We start from the raw sequence: 23,576 nt of genomic DNA on the forward strand, positions 1-23,576 counted from the left end.
ATTTTTAATCTTTGTAAAGCATTCTGCAAACAAAGCTTTGAGATCTCCCATCCAGCTAGACTGCCCAAACCTGTGTCTTTCATAGATCAAGTCTAGAGCCCCAACAGGGAAAGGAGGGCTGGAGCTTGCCAGTCTGGAAGGTGGCAGAGTCCAATGACAGAGAATCTTGAAAACATTGTTTGAGCCCCTAGATCCAACTGTGCCTGAAGCCAGCCCCCAACAGATTTTATAAGCCAACACATTTGTGTATGTTTGTGCTATAGTTTGAATGTTGCCTCCAAAACTCACGTGTAAGCTTAATCCCCAATGTGGCAGCATTAGGAGGTGGGGCTTTTAGGAGGTGACTGAACCATGAGGGCACTGTCCTCATGAATGGATTAAGCCACTCATGGATCAATGAATGGGAACAAGGGGTTATGGGAGTGGAACTGGTGGCTCTATAAGAAGAGGAAGGGAGACCTGAGCTAGCACGTGAACATGCTCTTGCCCTCTTGCCATGTGATGCCCTGTGCCTCCTCGGGACTCTGCAGAAAGTCCCCACCAGGAAGAAGTCCCTTACCAGATGCACCCTCTCAACACTGGACTTCCTAGCCTCCAAAACTGTAAAACATAAACTCTGTTTCTTTATACATTACCCAGTTTCAGGTATTCTATTATGAGCAACAGAAAATGGGCTAAGACAGTTTGTCTATTTGTACTGCTTAAGCCGGTCATAGTTGGTTTTCTGTCAACTGCAACCAAGTTCTGACTAACAACAGCTTGCCATGCTGTCCTACTGGAAGCCAGGCATGGTGCTGGGTGCTTTATATATGCCCCACCCCCATCTCCGGAATCTCTATAATAACTGGTTGGAATGGATGCTCTAAAGACAGGTTTAGAAAAGTGAAATGACTTGTCCAGGGTCTCACAGCTGAGCAGTGGCCGACTCCAGGTGCTCTGAAAGCTGAAATGCGCCTCTGGCATCTCTCATGGAAGCGTCTGTAACTGCCCCACCGAAGGACAGACGGATGACTGTTCTTATCGCGGGTCTTTAAGCTTATTTCTGGAGAAAGTTCCCAGTGTAGAAGGAAGGGCCAGGAGAGGAGGAAGTCTCCAGGCCACACCTCCGGGAGTAGGAGGGACCAGGATGGGCTAATGTGAAACACTTAAGGCAGATACACCTCCACATACTTCCCTGCCTGTCCCTTTGTAAATTAGGTGGAAACAGGAGAAGAGGGAATCTGTTTGCTTAAAATGAGAAAGCTATATACATGCAAAGTAAGTCTTCCTAAGCATGATACAACTTCCAGGGACCCCACGGAAAAATGATCGTTAGTCTCAGCTCAATTAGTTCTCCCTGCCCCAGCCACATAGTGCCCCCAGCCCTACTAGCATAACCTCTCTTCAGCTGCCTTGCCTCCTCCAAGTTCAGTACTTCTGCAGAGCATGGTCTCACTCCTACATACCCCTATATCAACCCCCACTGTTGGCCCGGCTAGAAAATTCTGTCTTCTAACACTGGGTCCTCACACACTCGTGCTGCCTCAGGGGAAGTGGAGAGAATTCTGTGCTGGGGCTGTCCTGTGCACCATAGGACATTTAGAAGCATCCCTGGCCTGTACCCACTACATGCCAGTAGCTCTCCCTCCTTCAGTTGTGATGACCAAAAATGTGCCAAGACATTTTCCAGTGTCTCCTGGGGGGCAGCCAAATCACCCCCAGTTGAGAAATCCTGTACGAGGTCATTCTACCTGCTATTTCTAGCTCTTCCCCTGACTGCAGATCGGTGTTGAAACCTCACACCAAGGCTGACCAGTACAGACACTGGCCATGTCATATATTATCAAGAGCACCTGATCCGAACCTTTGAACCTTCTCCCATTGCTCAGACTCTCAGCCTAGTTCATTCTCACAACATGGCCTGGGCTGCAGACATTGGCAAACTGGCAAAAGAAGGGATGGGCATGGAAAGAGATGGTTACCATGGTGGGGGTGGGGTGGAGAAGAGGAGACCCAGAGACAAAGACACAGCTGCAGCAGGCAGGAGAGTACTGGGGAGCAACAACATGGGTGTTGAGGGGCAGAGGGAGGGAGTGGCTGAGATTTGCCTAGATTCTCAGAAGAGCCAGGTTCAGAACCCAGGGCCCTTGGTACCCAGTGTGGCGGCCTGGTTGCTCTGATTCCATGGCTCTGTGAACAGACAACACCCCCCAGGCAGGCACCTGGCTGGGCAGCATTGTTCATGATCCTGATGAGTCTTTCAGCCAGGAGATGGTTGTAGGTAGTCTTCTCGGCCACATTTGGCACTGGGAGCTGGATTCGCTCCAATTTTTCAGGATCCATGCCTGGAACAGAGAAAGGGGAAAGATGTAAGAAGAGCTGCCTTAGTGAAAGAGTTTCTCATCCTGAAAAACCTCGTAGAGTGGGGTTTCTTCAACTTCAGCCACCACATCCATCTTTGTGATTTCTGTCATGACTGGTTGCTGCCTACCACACAACGTACCTCAGAGTTTTCTGTAAATTGAACTTATGTAAGTGTATTAAAACATACATTTTCTATCACTCCTTATGAATTGGAAATCAGCACTGATGCAATAACTGACAGTAAGTATTTAAAAAAAAATTGAACAATATTTTTACATTCTAGCCAATGACTTGCCAACCTACTCATTGTGGCCTGAGGCCAGCTCTATCTTCTTAAAAAGGGAGATTAGCAGGTACTTAATAGCACTGAAGACTAACTAGTCCCACATGGTGATGTTCTTTCAGACATAAGCAGAGGGAATGGGGAGGGAATTGAAAAAGTAACTTTCATGCAGTGCCTTTGTGGCCATTTTGTGCCACCTGAGACCACCCCTGTATTTGGCACTGTTGGGGTGGGTCACAGACCCTTCACACCCATTGTACAGACTGGGTCACAGACTCCTGTCGGGCTGGGTCACAGACCCTTCAAACCTGTTCTGCAGACTGGGTCACAGATCCCTCATGTGCAGGCTACAAGTGAGGCAACTGGAAAGATCCTGGGAGCTGTGGGTAAAGTTGACATGCTTTATTTGGATGCAAGCTCAGGTAACTAACAGCAGCCCCACCACAGCAACCCTAAGGGCCTTCCAGGGCATCCCGGGAACCCTGTGCATCAGAGCCGTTTGTTCTTTATACTTAAGTCAGATAACCCAGGGACACCTGGGTGCAAGTCAGATAACCAAAGAAACACCTGGGCACACATGTGCAATTAACATATTTACATTAAACAGGCTAGGTTGTGCTCAGCAAAATTCCGAACATCTGAGGGAGCCTGGCCATTTGTCCGTTTCCCTTATGGGCACACTTGGGGGACACAAACCCAGAGAAACAGAGACCAGACCTAAAGGAAACTACAGTCATCTCCAACAACCATCTCTCAAGCTCTCAACACCAAACTCAAACTGGGCTTAACACTCATCAAATACAGGAGGCTGCAGGTTCCAAGCTGGGAAAGGCAGATACCACCCCTGTCCCCAGAAGGGGTGGCACTAGAAGAAAGTGACCGAGCTAACCCTTTATTACACAAAGATGCACATACAATGGAACTGATAAAGCAGACTTATCAGACCTAGCCTTTGGAGGCAAAGCAATAATTTTTCCTCCAGTGAAAAGTCAACAGTTCCTCCTGTGAAAACTAACAGTGGTAAAAGACAGGAGACGAGATGGGGGAGGGGAGAGAAGTGGAGAAGGAAAGAAGGAATGGGCAAGTCTGTAACCATGTTACCGTTTTTCCTAAAGTCACACCTGGGAGTGGGGGCTACAGGAAGACCTATTGGTCTTCTAGAACAGTCCAGGCTTGGGAAAAGGTCTTCAAACTCCTTATCTGCTCTTCTAACATGGCTCTTGAAAACGTGCTTGTAGAAACAAACATTTGCTGGATCCCAGCTCAGAGAACCGAATGGATTGTTTGTGCTTGAAGCACGTTTCTTCCTGTTATTCTACAGAAGGGGGGAAGGTGGCACTTCTCGGAACTCTTGAAATAGGGCCCCTTGAGTACCAGATGACGCTTCATTTAGAAGCTTGACAGGACAATGAGGACAGCAGTGAAGAGCTGATCATCTGGATTCTAACTAACTCCCCCACGCACAGTAACACAATAAGCCCTAACAATATATCTTCCTTTACTGAATTCCTTCCAGCTCCAGCAGAGGCCAAGTCACACCAAGGAGATGACCCGGGTGAGGGAAGGCCCGGCACTGGAGTTGAGTGGTATTCTCTCACACCCCACAAATGCGGCTTTGTCAAAAAATCTGATTGCAGTGAAAATTTAACTTGCAGACTCTGTATCCCATTTTGAGGCTAAATGTCTACCTCGACACATTCTGGTGTTTTAAATGGCAAGAAGAACGTCAACTGAATTTTTTTGGCATTTGTTTTTTCCAGAGATGTCAACATCGTCCTAACAATCTCTCTATCCTTTAATCTCTGGCCCCTTGCAAAGTATCACTCAGCGGTTCTGGGGGAAAAATCCCAGCTCCTCTGCCTTGCAGGCACATCACCCAACTTTTAGACCCACCCATTGGTCACCCCACTTCAAAGAGGACAGTGGAAAGAGACCAGCTGCTGGCCCCCTCTGGAATGTGCCAGAACCAGAGCAAGGCAAACTGGGACCAGGTCTCGAATTTCCATGAAGAGGCCCATTTTCTCTCTTTCTTATTCCTGCCCCTCCCCCTCCTTAGAATTTCTGGAAAATAAATTTGTGGCAAAAAATCTTTCTGTGACATGAAAAAAAACGCTCCTGTGTAACTCCAGCCTCTCTCAAATGGTGACTGCACTCTGTGTGTGGAGGGTGCCAGACGGTTGAAACATTTCAATCTGGACCAGATTCTAAGTCCAACCCCTTCCTTTAGTGAGGAGATTAAGGCTCAGAGATGTTAAGCTGCTTCCCCATGGTAACAGAGCAAGTTAGAGGCACAGCTCAAACCACTTCTGGATGATTCCCTGGGGTACAGATGGGGAAGGAGTGGCAGGGCCTGCAAAGTGAGCTGACCACCCAAGCACTGGACAAGGTGCCTGTCCTCTTGTGCCCACCACAGCCACCTCTAAGGTCTCCTCCGTGCCCTCAGGGTCACTCTCTCCTGGGAGAGAGAGTAAGGTGCGGGAGGAAGGAGAGGCCCCGTGCAGGGTGTGGGAGGAATTTTGTGTTGACACTTAACCTCTTTGAACCTCAGTCTCCTCACCTGTGAAATGGGAATAATTACGATAACTGTGTGTCCCAGGATTGGTGTCAGGATCAAATAAAAATCAGGCAGTCACAGGTCAGTAACTATTGCCTCTCATGGTTATGCACAGATGGGAATTTTTAGTTTCAGCATGGCTTAATGTGCTTCTCTATCATTGTGTTACAAAAAGAAAGAAAGAACAAAAGAACAAAAACAACTTAACAAAAGCTAAAATCAAGCTACACAACAAGGGCCAAAGAAGGCCTGCTGAGCTGTTTGGGGATGGGCCGCTCAGGTTGGGTTCTGAAAGATGAACACGAGTTTGCCTTGAGCTGGCCAGGGAAGGCCAGAGCCTGCCAAGCATAGGGCAGACTGTGAGGAGGAGAGCAGAGCTTGGGGCGGAAGTCATGAGGCAGAGGTGGGGTAAGGAACAGGTAAGGCTTGGCTGCCAGGATCCCTGCAGGGTGATCCAGCGGAGGGACCTGCTGAGAGGCAGCTAGCTGGGGGTGACGTGATCTGCTGTGCTCTGGCTGACTCTGGAGCAGTCTTCATTCCCCAGGTCGCTCAAGGTGGTCTCCATGCTTTGGGTCCTTCTCCGAAACAGCCAGCACTGCAATGAACTCCACCTGAGGTAGATTTTGCTCCCAGCCATGGGGAGATGGAGAGCAGGGTCGATTACACACAACACATGGCAAACTTTGGGGGGGGGGAAACCCCTTTGAATATCTCCGTTCTCATTTCCTCTCCCCTGTCTCTCACCACAGCCTGTAAAATCTCCTCTGTCACTCTGAGTTAGTCCACCTGGGTCCTCAGTGTTCAGGGCCTGTGCGGCAATTCAAAAGCTGCAGACATTCCTCTGGGTACAGTGCCTTAGAAAGCAGTCTGTGGCCACTGACCAGCACGTGTTTCTCAAGCAGGCCTCATCACTGACCAAAGCACTCACTCCAAACAAACAGCAACAACACCAGGTTTCTTTGCAAAAAGACAAGGTGCCTCTGGGAGGGAGGAGAGGAGGATCCTGCTAAGACAAGGTTTCCTTCCTACAGTAAGCACTGAAGAAATGGTGCCTGCTTCCCGGGCATATCACGTGTGATGCTTCATTTCATCCTCATGACCTCTGCACAGTAGGTAATGTTATTTCCATTTTATAGATGAGGACATTGAAGATCAGGGAAGATAAAAACTTGACAAGGTCACACAGATAGTGTAAAAGCCCAGAGCTGAACATGGCCCTCTGATCTGGGGCCACCATCCACCCTCTGCCCTGTCGCATGATCCATGCTTGTTAATTCTTCGCTTTTTCTCCACCTGCCCAAAACACGTGTACCACATTATCTGGAAGGGTTCTTGGCATGAAGATAACAGTCCATAAATACTTCCTGAATTAAGTTTTAAAGGAGGTAATCAATTTTGATCAAATTTAGCTCACTTAAAAAACCGAGAAGATCAGACATATCTCAAAGTTAGGGAAAACACATAAAACAGAAGCTACAATATGACAATGTGCAGAATAGCCCAGCTGTCACCCTTACACAAACAAGGCTAGAAAGAAATACGAAGGTACGTCAAAAAGTTCTGTGGAAAAACTGAATTAAAAGAAAATCTTTCCACGAACTTTTTTGTTTTGTTTTTTTTTTTTTCTTCTTTTATTACCATGAACTTTTTGAAGTACCCTCATACAACAAAATTGTTAGCAGTTGGTTATCTTTAGGTGGTATAATCATAGGCAAGTGGAAAGAAATCTTATTCTCATTTTTTTCTATAACAAGCATTACATCACCATCACTATTCTTAGGAAGGCATTTAATTTGTGGAAAAGCATTTGATTTGGGTTTAAACCACCTACCTGCCTGAAACAAAATGGTGGTTGACAGTTGTGAATGAATAAGGTTAATGTCACCGTTTGACAGGAACATGCATGTTAAAGGTAAGACAGCACACGTGTGACAGGACACACACACCCTAACACTCACACACTGACTGAAATAAACACCTGTATAATATATTACCCTATTTGCTTCAGCCCTTAAGTGCCTGGTGACAGATAAATTCCAAAGCAACCTGGATGTCTTTCCTATGCCTGGAAAGATGTGCTGGCTCATTCTGACTGCCCAAATGAGTCAGAATGGGTGTCCCCTCTCCATAGGGGTGGGTGGCGGGAAAAGGGTAGAACTCCCAACTAACTAATTCAAAGAATCTGAAATAGAAGGGAAGGGTGTGCCTCTGCAATGTCAGTAACTAATTACTAAGCTTCCCCTCTCAGTTCTGATTTCTGGATTCTTCCACTTAGTGGTAGCTCCCATTCAGGGGAGGGGTGAAAAAGACCCAGACGAAATCTACATGAAAAGAATTAGACAGACAAACACGGATAAAGAGACCATGATAACACCAGGTAAATAATGTGCCAACATTGTTTTATTTCTTTTGACCATGCTAGGTCTCTGGCTGCAGTCACACAAGCACTGCCAACTTTGGAAAACTATAGACCAACTATTTCGAAAGCTAACCAGATGTTGGGCTGATTTCCAATGTACTTCCAGTTCTGATTATGTGTTAGCTGAGATCCACAATGATGTTTTGCTAGCTCTCTGCATGGAGAAAGCCTCCCTTTATCCTATTACCTTTCAACCTTTCCCATACCTCTCAGCCATGTTCCAGTAACTTCTAAGCAAAACAAAACAAAAAGCGCAAGATATCCTCCTAGGTAAACAATGATAAATGAAAGAGGCAGGAGTAGAAGGGTGGTGGGTGGATTGGGGAACCTTTAAGAATACAAAAACTGAAAAACTCACCTCCCACCCCCTGCCTGCCTTTGGACCAGGGCTTGGCCGACTTGACAAAAGAGCGAAGGGCTGCATTTTCTATTAACAGATAGGAACCATAATTCATTATGTGGCCCAACTGAATCACAACAAGCACCTTCCTCCAACTGATCAACCCTTTCCACTGTGGGATATTCATTTTGGTGCAGTATCTAATCTATCATGATTTACTGGAAGGCTTGAGCTCACATTTGGTTTTTATTAACATTGCTTTTATGTTAGAATTGTCTTATAAGGAAAAATCTATCAGAAAGAGACCATCTCATTCGGGGGCCTGGTTGGGGGGTCAGGATCTGAGAAAGAGAAGCTGAGGGTCAAGTGCAGCTAGCGGCTTGCTGACTAACCAATAAACCAACCAACCAACCACCACCACCACCAAAAACCCTGCCAAGTGCAGACCTTGCACCCGTAAGCCAGGACTGGAGCACAACATAAACCAGGTGGCAGCTCCCCCACTGGGCAGCTTCCCAGGCACCCGGCCTCAGAATGTCAAACTTGAACTTTCCACTTTCTTCCCCAAATCTCCATGGCCTGTGGTTCTGGAAAGGTCACCACCATTTGTCACATAGTGACAGAACTCAGGAACTTGGGTATCACACAGGTTCCTCCCATGGTGCCCCCTCCTACCGAATCAAGCGTAACTCCCTGTCCCCCTGGCCTGTGCCTCTCCTTTCTCCCCGTTTTAGTAAATGGCACCACATGGTTCTCAAGCCAAATCACAGGCGTCATCTCTGACCCATCCCTTTCACTCAACCCACACATCCAACCCATCAGCACAGCTTGGCTCTAGCTCCAAAATATATTGCAAATCCTTCCAGTTTCCTCCATCCCTACAACCAGCACCCTAATCCAGTCCACATGATCTCTTGCCTGGACTCTACAATGGCTTCCTAACAAGTCTCCCAGTTCTCCCTCTTGTGACTCAGTCTCCCACTCCCATTAAGCTGCTTTCCAAACAGTAGCCAGAAAGTTCTTTCAAAAATTCTCATCTGATCATGTCACTCTCCTACTTAAAAATCCTTTAGGGGTTTCCTACTGCACTTGGAATAAAATTAAAATCCCTTTTCATGGCCTGCAAGGCTCTCCATGATCTGGTCCCTCCCCACCTGGCCAGCCTCACCTTGGTCTGCTTTCTGCTCCTCATAAATGGAAGCTCTTTCCCACCTCAGGGCCTTTGCACATGCTGTCCCCTTTGCTCAGAGCACTCTTGCCCCAGCTTTTTGCAGAACTGGATCCTCCTCATTCTTTGAGCCTCTGCTCTGATGTCCCTTCCTTAGAAAAGCCTTCCATAACCACCCTGGCTAGTAACCCCTGAACCACCATCACCAGTTATCATTCCACCCTGTTCAATTCATTCTACCACTTCTCATGCTCACAATTTATCTTCTTGGTCACTTAACCAAGATTCACCAGACTTGTTCAAGTGCCTACAACAGTGCCTTGCACATAGCAGGCACTCAACAAATATCTTCTGAATGATAAGAAAGCCTCTTAGTTTCACCTCCTCAACACTGCCCATGTCTCCATCCCTCCCGTCTTCTGGCTGAATTACCATGAACCCATTCTGAGGGACGCAGAGTGAAATCAGATCAGTTCCTGGCCTAACCATCCTCCAGCAGCCCCCACACAGCTTGTAGAAATGCAGTTGCTGCCTGTGCCACCCCTATAGGCTGGCTCCAGACCGCCTACCACGGGCATGCAGCCTGCCCACCCTGATGAACAGGTGGCAATCCTACAGATGTGCTGTGGGCTCTTATGCCCCCGCTCGCTCTGCCCTCTGCCAGTTACCCTTCCAACCCTCTAGCCGCTCCTTTCCCAGGAAGTGGGCCCTGACTCCTGCAGCACAGTCTGCACCTACCACCAGGCACATGGCCCTCTATTGTGCTAGACAGTCTCCTTAAAGGCTTTTCTACAGACTGATGCTTCTTGAGCAAGGGTCTCGGCCTGCCTGGAGTCACAGCCCCCGTGCTGAGCACACTGCCTGGCACACAGCCAGGGCTCCACATGTGTATGTGGAATAACTACAGGAGTAAATTCATCATGAACTACCTGATCACGGTCTTCTAGAACCAAAGGAATTTTCAGACAAGACAGATGGTCACTTTCAAAAGAAGGCAGACACATGTAAGCCACATAGACTATGCAACGCTTGCCTGCTTAAGGAGTCTTCTGAGGTTCCCACTGCACTGGATTACAACCTAAGCTCCTGTTCCTGCCATGATGAGTTCCTGCCCATGGGGCTGCCTTCTCCTCCCACCACCCTCATTGGACTCCCTCCACTCTGGCCACGCTTGCCTCGTTGTCCCCGAAGCACCCCAAGCTTGCTGCCCCCTCAGAGCCTTTGCTGTTGCCCCACTCAGCATGCTCTTTCCTCTGATCTTCACAAGATTGGCTTGTTCTCGTCTCTCAAGCCTCCCTCGGCCTCTCCTGATTGCCTAGGCTGACGCAGCGCCTTCTGCCCCAATCTGGCCCATCACATCATCTGGTTTCATTCTCCCTGTGGCCCTTCTCACTGAGTGGAATCATGTTAGCTTATTGTCTGTCTCCTCTCACAGAACGCAGGTTCCGTGACAGTATTGGTCTGGTCACCGCAGCTTCTCTAGTATTAATCACAGTGTCTGGCATCTAATAGGGGCTTCCACAATATTTGCTGGAAGGGTGAATGAATCGATAAATGAATGGAAGAAGGAATTCCCTCAAATATACAGTTCCACTCTTCTAAGAAGAAATACCCAAGAAAAAGAGGTAACGTCCCCAGGCAGGAACTCAGGAGGGCGGTCTCTGCAGGCCTCATCTCTGGATGGAGGTGCTGCAGTGCAAGCATGCAAGCCAAGACTCCACCACCCCTGGCACATGGCAGGGACCTAGGGAAGGAGCCCGTCAAGAAAACCAGCCACGAGAAGAGGAAGAGTTTACCCTTGTGCTCCTTGTCCTTCAGAGCCTGACATCTCCACTCACAGACAGCAGCTTCTCTGCTGAGACCCTGAGCACAGGCTGCCAGGAAGAGAGTGGCCCTGGAGACTTGCCAGATGGCTTATAGGCAACTGATCAGCAAACTTTGGCTGAGTATTGACTGAGTTCCAGGCACAAGGCTGGACACTGCAGGGGGCATCAGAAGAGACATGGCCTCTGCTTTCCAAGGCCTAGCAGTCCAGAACAGGAGAGAAAATGTGCCGAGAAAAAGAGATATACAAAAGTGCCATGTGAATTTCGTGGAAATTAAAAATGTCTGCTCTTCAAAAAACATGGTTATGGAAACAAAAGGACATGCCACAGACTTGGAGGAAATTTTTGCAAAACACATCTAATTTGTACCCAGAATATTAAAAAAATCTCAGAGCTCAACCATATGAAAATAGGTAACCCAATAAAAAAAAGAGCAAAGAATCTGAAGAGATTCTTCACCAAAGAAGATATGTGCGTGGCAAATGAAGCTCATGAAAAGATGTTCAACGTCATTAGGGAAATTCAAATTAAGATCACAAGAAGACACCACTATACACTATTAGAATGGCTGAAATTAAAAAGGTGACCATACCAAGTACTAATACCAAGTACTGGTGAAGAAAATGGAAGTCTTATACACTGGTGGTGGGTTGTGCAATGATATAGGCACTTTGGAAAACAGTTTGGCAGTTTCTTAAAAAAAAACCCAAACAAACATGCAACTCCCATATGACTCAGCCATTCCATTCCTAGGTACTTGTACACAAATGTTCATAGCAACTTTGTTGAAAGGTCAAAAACTGGAAACAACTCAAGAGTCCATTAGTGGACAAATAAACTATGGGACATTCATACAATGGACTAAGAATAAGAACAGTTAAGAAGGAACTGTTGATACACAGAACAGCATGGATGAATCTCAAAGTAATTATACACATTCAAAGGAGCCACACAAAGAAGAGTACACATTGCACAATTCTGTTCACACAAAATTACACAAAATGCTAACTAGTCTATAATGACAGGAGCACATCAGCGTTGTTTGGGGAGGGGGTGTAGGAGGAGGGGAAGAAGCAGGAGGAACCTTTCCGGGTGAGGGACATGTACAATGTCTTAATAATACTGATGGTTTCATGGCTGTTTACATATATAAAAACTTATCAAATTGTACACTGAATATGTGCAGTTTATTACATATCAATTATACCTCAATAGAACTGTCTTTTTAAAAAAAACTGTGCTACAGCTTCCAGCCAAGATGGATTGGATTTACCCTCCTGATTCAAGGAACTTAGAAAAAGAGACCAAATACATAAAACAATGGTTATCAGACGCAATGAGACAAACAGGTAGCATACGAGAGTGAGCCCTGAGAGAGGGAGAGAAAAAAGGAGGTGCCCAGTGATTGCTTCAGCTTACTGTTTGGAGAAAATGTCTAGGCCTCAGCACAGGGAGAGAAACGCCAAGCGAAGCTCACGGTCTCTCTGAGATGAGAAGAGTCTGGAGTTCAGGAGGCTTAGTAGCTAACATTCATGGGAGAGAGTACCAAAGACAAGGGAGCTGCAGAGAGAGAGCTCCAGAGATGTGCAAAGGGGCTTCAGCTGTGTTCTGATCTGAGCATGCATGGAACAAAAGAGAAAGACCTATCAGAATGAAGCAGAGGGAACAATCTTTGGAGCTCACACAGGGCTGGCGTGGAAAGACCACCTTACCATGGGACATCATATAGAGTCTCAGAAGGGTCTTGTCTTAGTAGTCGGGCCAAGCTAGCCGTAGACTAATGGCTCTCTGGATCAGCCTTAACAGAGCTTAAAAGCAAGTCTCAAAAAGAATCAAACTGATTCCAAGTAACTTAACCATAAGCCCAAAAATATTTAAAGGAAGAAAGAATCTTGCATTCAACAATGTAAAATTCAGAATAACTATCAACCAATCAAAAATTACTAGGCATGCAAAAAAAATGGGGTAGGGGGGCTATGATCCAATAGCAGGAGTGAGTCAATAATAGAAACAGCTAGAAATTACACAGATGACAGAATGGACAAAGAGAAAACAGAATGGAAATTATAAAATAAACTAAATGAAAATAAGTTACGTATATCAAAATTTTTTGGATGCAGCTAAAGCAGTGCTTAGAGAGAAACTTATAGCATAAACTCTTACTAAAAAAAAAAGAATGGTTTAAAAATCAATAATTGGTGCAAAGACGGTATGACTAAAAAGGAATGGCATGAGGGAATTTTTTGGATAATGGAACTGTAATGTATCCTGATTGTAGTGGTTTTCATACAAATACATACATGTGCTAAAATTCACAAAACTATATACAAAAAGAGTTAATTTTACTGCATGTTAATTTAAAAAATAAAATAAATTGAGTAGCTTAAAAAAAAATCAATGATCTAAGGAAAAACTGACGCAACTTGACGACTAAATGCTGGGCTCAAAGGTTGAAATTGCTTGGTTGGCAATTTCAATTGAAACAGAAAGAGTAGGTCCAGGTGTATTTATGGGGGTAAGAGTGTAACGTTAGACTGTTTCGAGGTGTTGCTGAAACACCGAGGTGGGCATGCAGCAGGCAGGAGGAAGGCTGCAGAGCTGGGATGAGGCAGATGCAGAGGGCAGGACTTGGGGGAATAGTGGGGAATCCACAGGTGGGGGTCGGTAAGTCTCATGGAGTTAGATTCACTCCAGTAACCGAAGGCCCCTGTGTGCCAGGTGCCAGGTGCCAAGCCAGGCTGAGGAGGGAAACATCAGCAGGATTCAGAGCCTGCTATGCTTCTTTTAAGCTTCAGGCTGGATCTACGGGCATGCGTGTGAACTCAATGATTTACACACAAGCACAGCCATTCTGACCAGTCCTGTCTACAAGAGGAAAAGCCTGGAGACAGTCTCAGGGCCATTCACTGATGGCATGGCAGACAAATAATGGCACAGACACAGGTTGAAAAGAACAACGCAGTTCAATTTGGATGTGAAAACAGTGTGCGGGCAGGTGATGGCGTGAGAAGAGCGAGAGAGCGAGAGAGCGAGGAGGGGGCAGATGATATGGACACCTCCACTTATGGCTAAGGGAGGCAACACGGAAATAAAATCATATATACCCCTACTTGGCTTTGCAGGAGAAACTGATAGCATGAACGGCCTTTGAAGAGGACAGCTGCGGGATGAAGATGGGAGGGCAGACTTTCTTCACTATATGTTCTTTTGCCTCTGACCGACTTATTTACCATGATTAATGGCTTAAGAATAAATACATACTTAGTTGAGTGCATTTTGATGTCTCTAGGCATAGGCTGTCTTAGTAAAACCAACTCCACCTACTCACCAATAAGCCTATGAAAAACCTACCTGATGCAATGTTTTGTCTATGCCAAGCCCAGCTCTTGGCAGAGGCTGGAAGGAATATTCCTGAAACCTTTGAAGAGCTTCTGATGTGGAACTTTTGGAAGGAGCCCGTGCCAAGCCAGGTGGGGCAAACACCAGTGGCCGTTCCCAGGAGTCAGCCATGAGGCAATGAATGAGCGCATCCTAACCAAACCTGTCAACTCCACAGTTGGATCATGGCCACGTAGCCTCATCAGGGGAAGCCAGAGAGCCACACCTTTCTTCAGAAAGGAAACCTACACTTCCACAAAATCCACCCAGGGTCTATTTTAGCTCTGAACCCAGAGCAAGAATATCAAGTATTATAAATAGCAAAACCAAGATCACAATTTGACTGATTTCAGTTCTGACATCAGGAAAGAGGCCGGACACTAAGTGAGTTGTAAAGCAAGGGGCTGGGAGAAAACCAGTGTGAATACAGTCATATTGGGTAGACAGTCCACACTTCAACCTTTCCCCCTCATATTGCCTGAGTAACCAATTCCTGTGGCTTCAGTCTGCAGAAAAACACCTCGGAAATTCTAACAAGGCTGAAGAGGAGTCTTGTGGAAGTCTGCTGAAGCCAGAAAGGAAATTCCTCCCAGATAGCGCTTTCCTTTCCCCTCCCTGCAAGCAGAGGAGAGGAGTGCCACCGAGTACTTGTGACAGAGCCAGGAATGCAGGTAGGGGGCTGCTTACCTTTATTATGAGACATGGCGTAGAGAAGGCAGAGCACAAACAGGGCATGGTAGTCGTCATCCGTGCTGTCCAGGGAGTGGTACACCATATCTAGGAAGGGTCTGGAAGACAGCAGGGCATGCCTGAGCCTTGTGGCACACACGGGTGAACACCTCCCGTCTCCCACCTGCCTGTGGGCCAATAGCTGCCCTTGCCTCTCACAACTCTGTACTTGTTCAGGCCACTGAATGTAGTGGGTCCACCGTGGGCCCAGGCCAGTACCAGGCACTGAAGACACAAAAGCAAATGAGGGATAGACTCTGCTCGTGCAGAGCTGCTATCTAGAGGGGAAACTGACCAAGGAACATATCATTTAGTCACTCAACAATCATTCAGCAGGTGTCCCAGACACTGGGGATCAATGATACGAAGTCCCTGCTCTTTGGCACGCCTTTGACAGTAGTTGGCAGAGACAGAGTACAGATAGAAACACATCATCACTTCAAAGTGATGTGTGTCACAGGAGAATGAAGAAATAGGGCAGTGTGACAGACTAACAATGCCAGACTAGACACAAACAATGATAACAAATTCAAGAATGTGGGCCCCGGGGCCAGACCACCTGGGTTAAATTTTGATTCTGCCTCTTAGCACAAACCCTTGGGCAAGTTATTTCAAACCTCCCCATTTCCCAGTCTGTATGATGGGGATTTGAACCTTGTGTGGTTATTGAGAGGGTTCAAGGGCAATGGAGCCTGAAAGGCAGTCAGCACAGGGCCAGGCACTGCGGAAGGTGCCAGTACATGGGAGTTGCTATTTGATTTCTATTCTTAATGTTAAAGGGCACTTCTCTGTGATTTCATTTTGGCAGGGTCCTCGCCCAGCAATTTCTTGGACAGACTTTTACCGACTGGTAAGAATCAGTAGCAAGGTCTCTCACCTCTGATGCTTTGTGGGCTAGATCTATAGATCGGCTGCAAATATCGGAAACACATATCCCAAATGCTGCCCTTCCAGGTGAAGGGCCTGGCCAGGCAAACCTCCCACACAAGACTAATAGAATATGCACAGATCTGCCTTGCTGGCAGGAGGCTCTGATCCTGTGATGGTCTGTGGCTGCCCCCTCTGGGTACCAGGTTGGGACCAGGAGAGCAGAGCCGCTCAGGGAGTAATCAAGGGCGCCGGTGAATCCCTGGGAGGACACGTAAGCTACTATCAACATTGGTTTCTATGGGGAGTGAAACTGGGTGAAGTGAAACAGGGAGACTGATCATTGCATGATCTTTTATACTTTTTTGAATTCTGAACTCCATAAATGTACCACCGATACAAAATATTAAACCGAAAAATGCCAAAGAAAAAGTAGTGAAAATGTACTTGTCATAACTTTTCAAATTAACATGTAACACACAAAAAAGTTAAAAGAAAAACCTTAAAGGAGACATTGATATTCCGTACCTGTTTCCCTGGAGCCCCAGATCACCTTTCAGATGTGTTTAATATTTCTGCCATATGTATATTTGTTTTTTGGGTTTTTTTGTGTGGCTGGCCGGTATGGGGATCCAAACCCTTAACGTTGGTGTTACAACACAACACTCTCTCAAGTGAGCTACCAGCCAGCCCCTTATATTGGTTTTTGAAAGCCTCCAGCGATAACACTTCCAAACTTACAAACGGAATAAAGTATAAAACATTTTCTTGTAAACCAGCTGCTTGGAATTTAAATTACATTTTCATTTGGGAATGATATGAACAATGAAGTGACAGCAGCAAAGACAGGGCCGGGCAAAGGGACCATCCTTTATGAGATGGAGTACTAAGGAAGCCATAAAGCATTTTGTTTACTAAGAATATAATAAAGTGAAAAAAAAATGTTTGGGGTGTGATATTATATGGAAAAGAGGAGGAGAAATAAAAACGATAAACAAGCTTCTGGGGGAAAAAAGGCAGAATTCCCAGAAACTTGGCATTGAAAAAAACTGGTAAGAATTAACCAAAATGGTAGTACAGTTGCCTTTGAATGCTGGGATCATGGATACATTTTTTTCATTCTTTATACTTTCAAGATTTTTCACGTTTTCTGAACGGGTATTACTATCATAAATTTTTAGGATTTTTTTTTTTTTTTTTTTTTTCAGGAAAAAAAACAATGTCTTGAATGTTTTTAGTTTCTTTGGCCTATATTTAACCCCGAATACAGATATAGCCTGTAATGTATGGGGAATATAAGAATACTCCACTTTTCATTCTGCTGTTTCTCAGGGCAAGTAGACAATGTCAAGATCCAACTCATGTCTTAGAGAACAAATGGCCACCTATCTGCATCCTCCGCACCTGCCCTGCCTCTGGGCTGGGAGCTGGGGAACAGAGGGCAGTGCCAGTTTCTCACGAAAAGCAACATGATACCTTGAAAAAGGAGACAGCAATTCTCCACCTGGACAAGTCTCTTCCCTGGCATTTGGTCTCAGAGAAGGGCAGAGATCTGGTCCAAGATTCCTGGGCCTGCATGCAGCCTAACTCAAGGCACCTGAACCAGCTTCCATTATAAACCATGTGGTCAAAGATGCCAGTTAGAGTCATCCAAAGTTAAGAAACAATCTCAATCAACTAAGAAAACCCCTCTTCACTAAAATTCAAGAAAAATGAAGCCATCAACCACAATAGTCAAATATAACATTTTGATCTGTTTCTTACCTTTCTTTTTATAAGGCAACACATGTGTGTTTTTCTTCCTTTAGCAAAGCTACAGTATTGCCATACTATGCAAAATACGTACTGTTTCCATTCATTAGTTCCTAAGAAACTGAACACATAATGACGGTATTTGCATAAAAGCAGCAGCTAATATTCTGTTAGGCAGATACACCTTCACCTGCTAAGCACGCTCCACTCCTAGTCATTTGTCACTTTCCCAATTATTCACTTTCTGACTAATGCTGTGCCAAACATCTAAATGTTGTCCCCACCTTCTGTGTTTAGAATGACTTCCTTACTTTTCAGAGCTTCAGGAGTTACATTTTTTTTTTTTTACTGCCAAGCAAAATCAAAAAGGTCTTTATAAATTACACCAATGTTTTTTATTTAACAAAAACTAAAAATGGCTCCTTGGCACATCTGATAAAAATTAATCCCATCTGTTAGATAATTGAAACATTTGCCAAGCAGGAAGATAAACAAGATGTGGAGGGAAAAATTAGCAAGCTTCAACCCTTCCCTTCAAGTTGAATTAATAAATAGGATGGGGTGTGTGTGTATTTCCATCACCCCACCCTGAGGGCTCAAGGATGTGAATGCCTTGTAGCTTGTCAGAGAAACCATGCTGTCATGCATTTATTAACACTAAGGTAGTGTTAATAAGGAAGTTTTTGCAGGGGTCTGTGCAGTGGGGCCTCTTGATAAAGAAATAACCCTGAAATGAAGAAGCCCTCTTTTAACAGTTCACTGCATACTTTGGGAGTGTTCCACCCAATCCCTTTGTGGATGGGGTGGTACCACTGCAAGCTTAAAGGAAATACGGCATTGCCAAGGTTTAAGAAGATGTAGCTTCAGCAGGCCATCATTGAAATGAACAATCAGGCAAAAAGTCAAAGGTGGACAGCAGCATTAAATCACGGCAGCTGAGTCATGAGGGTGGCACCATGGGCCATAGTGCACGTGGCCATGAATGAATGAGGCAGGGAGATCCCAGTCTGAGGGGATCCTTTCTGGGAGCAGCAGAGCATTTCCAGGAAGCATGGCCCACATCCTTTAGCCAGAGCCCAGCTCCAAAGTGCTCCAGGGGTGGTAGTGCTCTATCCTGGCCATCTCTTTCCAAGGGGTGAGCTCTACAGTGTCAAGTGACAGCTCTGTCCCCATGCCTCTTGCGGAGAGCCGTGCCTCTGGGTGGCCAGGGGCTGGAGAAGGAAAGGAAGCAGCATAGAAGAGGCTATCCGGTGGGTGGGAAGAGGCCCTGGATGATTCTTCATAATCGCCCTGGCCAAGGTACTCAACCTCCCCACCGAGCCACCTCCTCTTCCCTAAGACTGAGCAGTGGCCCCGCCCAACAGTGCCCCTGCCCAACTTGCCCGACTTGAGTGCAGCAGACCTGGGCCTTGGGCGGTTACCTGCTCCACTGTGTGTTCTCATAACCCGTGGCAGCGGCGCTCTTCTCCTCATCTGTGGTGTTCTGTTCCTGCACGGAGGTGCTGGTGGCCAGCTCCGAGAGCTTGCTGCGCTCCATGATGACCATCTCGATCTCTGAAAGCAAACACAAGAGTGGGATGAGCTTTACAGAACTAGATTTATACACACACTCATGTTCAAGAATAAGTACACAGAAATCACTCCTAACATATCAAGCAAATGTTCAACAGTGGTGACCTGAACACCAGCAACACACCAGGGGAGAAATAAGACGGAGGTCAGAACCTCCCTTTCCATTCATCTTGGCAACACCAAGAAATGTGGCCCAGATTTTGACAACACAAATTATAATCATTTATTTAATTTCAAGATTAAAAAATGATACTTATTTTACTTGAATACCACATTTTCTTCCCAAAGGATCTGAGGCAGCTTAGAAGGTATGATATGTGGTCAATAAAATATACCCAAACTCACAGAAAATATCCTAAAGCTGTTTACATGTTAGAAAGGGCTCTGACATGACTGAAGCCTTTTGTTTTCCCTTCCCACTTAATACTTCTGTAGGCAGAGAGAGGTTAGCAATCTCGTTTTATTTTTTCCATAGTTAAAGAAGGACAACTTAGAGCAACCAACTTAAGCATGATGTGCATTTCTATTTCTCAGAAACAGTTAAGAACCACTAATGAAAAACATCTTGAATTAAAGATGGATGGTTGTGTTTTAAGGTGTCCCCAAAACAGAGTTCTCTGCTGTGCGATGTGGACTTTCAAACAGCACATCCTTGGAACTCAGAGTTCAAGCCATTTCCCCCTTCTTCAGGAGACATAATGGGGAAAAGTAGATGACAAAATGTGAACCTACATTTCTGTTTCTGGAAGGATGAGAAAGCATACTTCAGGCTCTGAGACTGCCTCTGTCATGGTCTTCTCCGGGCTTGGCCAGGGGCCTCCTCACTAGCCTCAGCTTCCTTTCTTATCCCCCTAGTTTGTTCTCCACACAAACTCAAAGTGATTTTAAATGGAAATTAGCTCACATCACCCTTCCATTCAAAACTCCCAAGGCCTTCCCATCATGTTCAGGATGAAATCCAAATGCCTTCCCACGACCTTAACGCCTTGCACGGCTTGGCCCCCATCTACCTCTAACCTCACCCCCTTCCACCCCCTGCCCTCCCTGCCTTGCTGGCTCACACCACTCCAGCTGTGCTGAGCTTCTCACTATTTCTAAAATGCCCCAAGCTTGTTTCTGCCCCAGAGTCTTTCCACAGATGTTTCCCCTGCCTGGAAGGCTCTCACTCCAGGTCTTCATTACCCAGGCATGACTCAGTCACATCATTCCAGGCTCGGCTCCATTGTCTCCTCCTTGGAGATATTTTCTTGAATGCCCTCTCCACCTGTTTTGGTTTTTTTAAACCTCTTCTTAAATCATTATTAACTAAACTCCATATTTTGTTGAGATTGCATTAGTTTTCCCCCAATGTCCTTTTTCTGCTCCAAGATCCCTTGTTACATTCAGTCATCATGCTTAGGCTTCTCTAGGCTGTGAGAGTTTCTCAGACTTTCCTTGCTTTTGATGACCTTGGCAGTTTGAGGAGTACTGGTCAGGGATCATGAAGAGACCCTTGATCTGGGTTTGTCTGATGGTTTGCAGATAGTGAGACTGGGGCTATGGGTACTGGGAAGAAAGACCACAGAAGGGAAGTGATCTTCTCATCACATCAAATCAAGGGCACACACTATCAATATGACTTCTGACTACTGATGTTAATCTTTAATACTTGGCCAGGCTAATGTTCATCAGCTTTCTCCACTGTAACTTTTCCTCCTCCTTCCATACCATACTCTGTGGAAGGAAGTCATTATGCACAGGCCACACTTAAGGAAGGGGGAGTTACATTCTACTTCCTTGAGGATCCACATAATTTAGAATTTTTCTATAAAGGAGATTTGTCTTCCCTTCCCCCCTTACCTTGATTTTACTTGATAACATTTATAACTACTTGGATTTCACATTCTCTATTGTTTTGCTTGTTTACTATCTGCCTCCCTCCATTACAATGTAGGCTTCATAACACTAGCTGCCTGATCTGTCTTGTACTCCACTGTATCTCTGATATCTAGCTCAGGGCCTGGCACATAGTAGGTGCACAATAAATATCTCTTGAATGGATGACTGGTCTAGCCCAATGGGGGAAGTTTTGGCAATAGGCAGGGTCGGCATTGATTCATGGCAGCTGTGATGTGTGGTGGGGTGGTCCACAGCCAAACAGTCTTCTCAGAGAGCGACGGCTCATCCCTGCCACTCTCCCTGGACTCTATTAGGCATGACTGTGCTTGCAGCCACCCCGGCACAGAGGAGTGTGCCCCACACATGTCCATATGGGACCTGCACCTCTGGGAGGCTCACTTTCATCAGTCCCCTTCCCTCCCAATCCGATCTGAAGCCAGATGCCACAGAGTCTCCCACAGGGCAGTCCCCCATCACATGGGGGGAGCCAACAGATGATTTTTAAGTGCTATGTAAACAAACATTTTATTTGTATAGCTTTATATTTATTTTAATGTGCATTAGAAGAAAATTCTAACTGCATAGAAAACCTATTTTTTTTATAGATATTACTGCTTAGAATAAGGCTAAATTTAAGAAAAAAGTGAGTCAATTTATAGAAAGTTATTGAGTAAACACCATTATAAGCAGTCTATGGACATGAAAGAGCAGGAAGGTGGTACAGACTGCCGGGTGGGAAACACTCTTCTCTTTCCTGGCATTTTCACCTCCACCAACCTCCTTCAGGAGCCCATTCCCCTTCCAACTACCCTGGCCTTCTCCAAAGTGGGGGGCAGATACCTCAGTGGGGATGCAAAATGATTTGCTGGGCACTAGGTCTTTTATTTTTAATTCTTCTCATCTTTTAACATCTTTTTTGTTTATTTTATACTGTACATAACATTAGCACAGTAATGCAAATATGTACAATTTATAATAAATAAGGGTATATATATTTGGGAGATGCATGCTTAAGTTTTGTATGTATTTGTTTTGTTCGTGTTTACTGATAAGGCATGCCACCAGAGACATCTGAACCCTACCAAGCAAGACTATGATGCCTGCTGCCTCCTGGCCTCTGGCCTCTGCCCTGTGACCACAGGCCACCTCCCGTGCAGTTGCAAGTTCTCCCTCCCCATGCACAGCACCACCCCTGCCTGGCTGACACAGCAGGGGAACTTGGCTTCAAGGACTCCCAGGGTTACAGGGCCAAGCCCCAGGGCCTCCACCTGGAGGCCAAGTCTGCTGTGACCTGGTTGTCTCTTTTCTGGCTTTTTAATCTCCTCAGACACAATCAGAATTCTGGAGTCAAGGAAAGATTAAAGACAATCCAGCCCTGTGCTTATCACATGTTTTCTTAAGCAGCAAATATTAATTTTGGATGACAGTTTTCTGGGTCACACCACCATGGGAAACAGTTGAGAGCAGAGCCACCCCAGGTGAAGGGTGGTGGGCACCGAATGTCTCTGACCACGTGTCCCCTCATGCAGAACCTTCCTTCTGGAATTCTGGGCTTCACACAAAACTGCCTGGAAACCACTGGTTTGGTCCAACCCTGGATACCATATAGGAGGAAGCAAAAACCCAGAAGTATAGTGACTTCACACAGCTAGAAATGCAGTGGCGAGGCCAGCCCTGCCCCCTCCCCAGCCCCCACGTCATGTCCTGCTGCAAGACCAGGCCCACAAGGGCCTCTCCACACACAACAAGGTTTCCAGTCCTCGGCTGTGTCACTCTGGTGCTCACAGTGGCATCCCCTGCCCCTCCCACATAGTTCTCATCTAGCTGGCATAGTTGTGGAATGACCTGTTCCACTAGGTTAATTTTCTAGATGAATGTAGATCAGTTCTTCCCATGATAAAACCAGGCTTTCCCCCTTCTTTTTAAAAACTTTATCTAAACAACTCTTAGAAGTACTGGCTCTTAGCTAGGGTCTGCCAGTTCCCTGAAACTGTACACAAAACGCTCCATGGCATGGGAGTGGTGGGTAATAATTGGTTTTTAGGATGTCGGTCTCCCTAGATTTTCACCATTCTAAAATGAATTCTGCAGGTGTCTTTCAAAAAGAATGCTGAAGAAGATCTGACCTTTCCTGATAACTCAGGGTCACAGTGAATCCCCTCTTAATCCCTCAACAGAAGGTCCGGCATGGTTCTGTGCTGCCTTCTGGGTCCCCACTCCCGCTTGTCCCTGCTGACACTGTGCCCATCTCAGTGTCGCCTAGGGTGCATATGCCATGCTGCCACCACCCGGGAAAGATGCTCAGTGGGCTCATGTGGACACAGATTTCCACTGATGGTCACTGAAGCCAGGACTCAGGCTCTGACAATAGATTCCTGGTGGCTCCCTCTGAACTTTGGTTATTATACTGTGAGCCACCTTCCCCCACAATCAGGTTTTTATTTTGCAGTTTGAAGGGACTACAGCA

The 23,576-nt window shown here is 46.0% G+C and overlaps 1 protein-coding gene across 3 annotated transcripts in view; it reads right to left on the reverse strand.

Moving 5' to 3' along the window:
- The window catches only part of CLEC16A (C-type lectin domain family 16, member A), a 213,042-nt gene that overhangs the window by 124,237 nt on the left and 65,229 nt on the right, over window positions 1-23,576 (reverse strand). For all 3 annotated transcript variants that reach the window (XM_008593744.1, XM_008593737.1, XM_008593732.1), the window contains 3 exons: window positions 19,081-19,213; window positions 14,999-15,099; window positions 2,202-2,324 (listed from right to left, as the gene is read on the reverse strand). In XM_008593744.1, the coding sequence (XP_008591966.1) occupies window positions 2,202-2,324; window positions 14,999-15,099; window positions 19,081-19,213 (357 nt within the window). The remainder of the gene's footprint in view (window positions 1-2,201; window positions 2,325-14,998; window positions 15,100-19,080; window positions 19,214-23,576) is intronic.

The sequence above is a fragment of the Galeopterus variegatus genome, unplaced genomic scaffold, assembly GCF_000696425.1.
Source record: "Galeopterus variegatus unplaced genomic scaffold, G_variegatus-3.0.2 Scaffold161, whole genome shotgun sequence".
Lineage (NCBI taxonomy): Eukaryota > Metazoa > Chordata > Mammalia > Dermoptera > Cynocephalidae > Galeopterus > Galeopterus variegatus.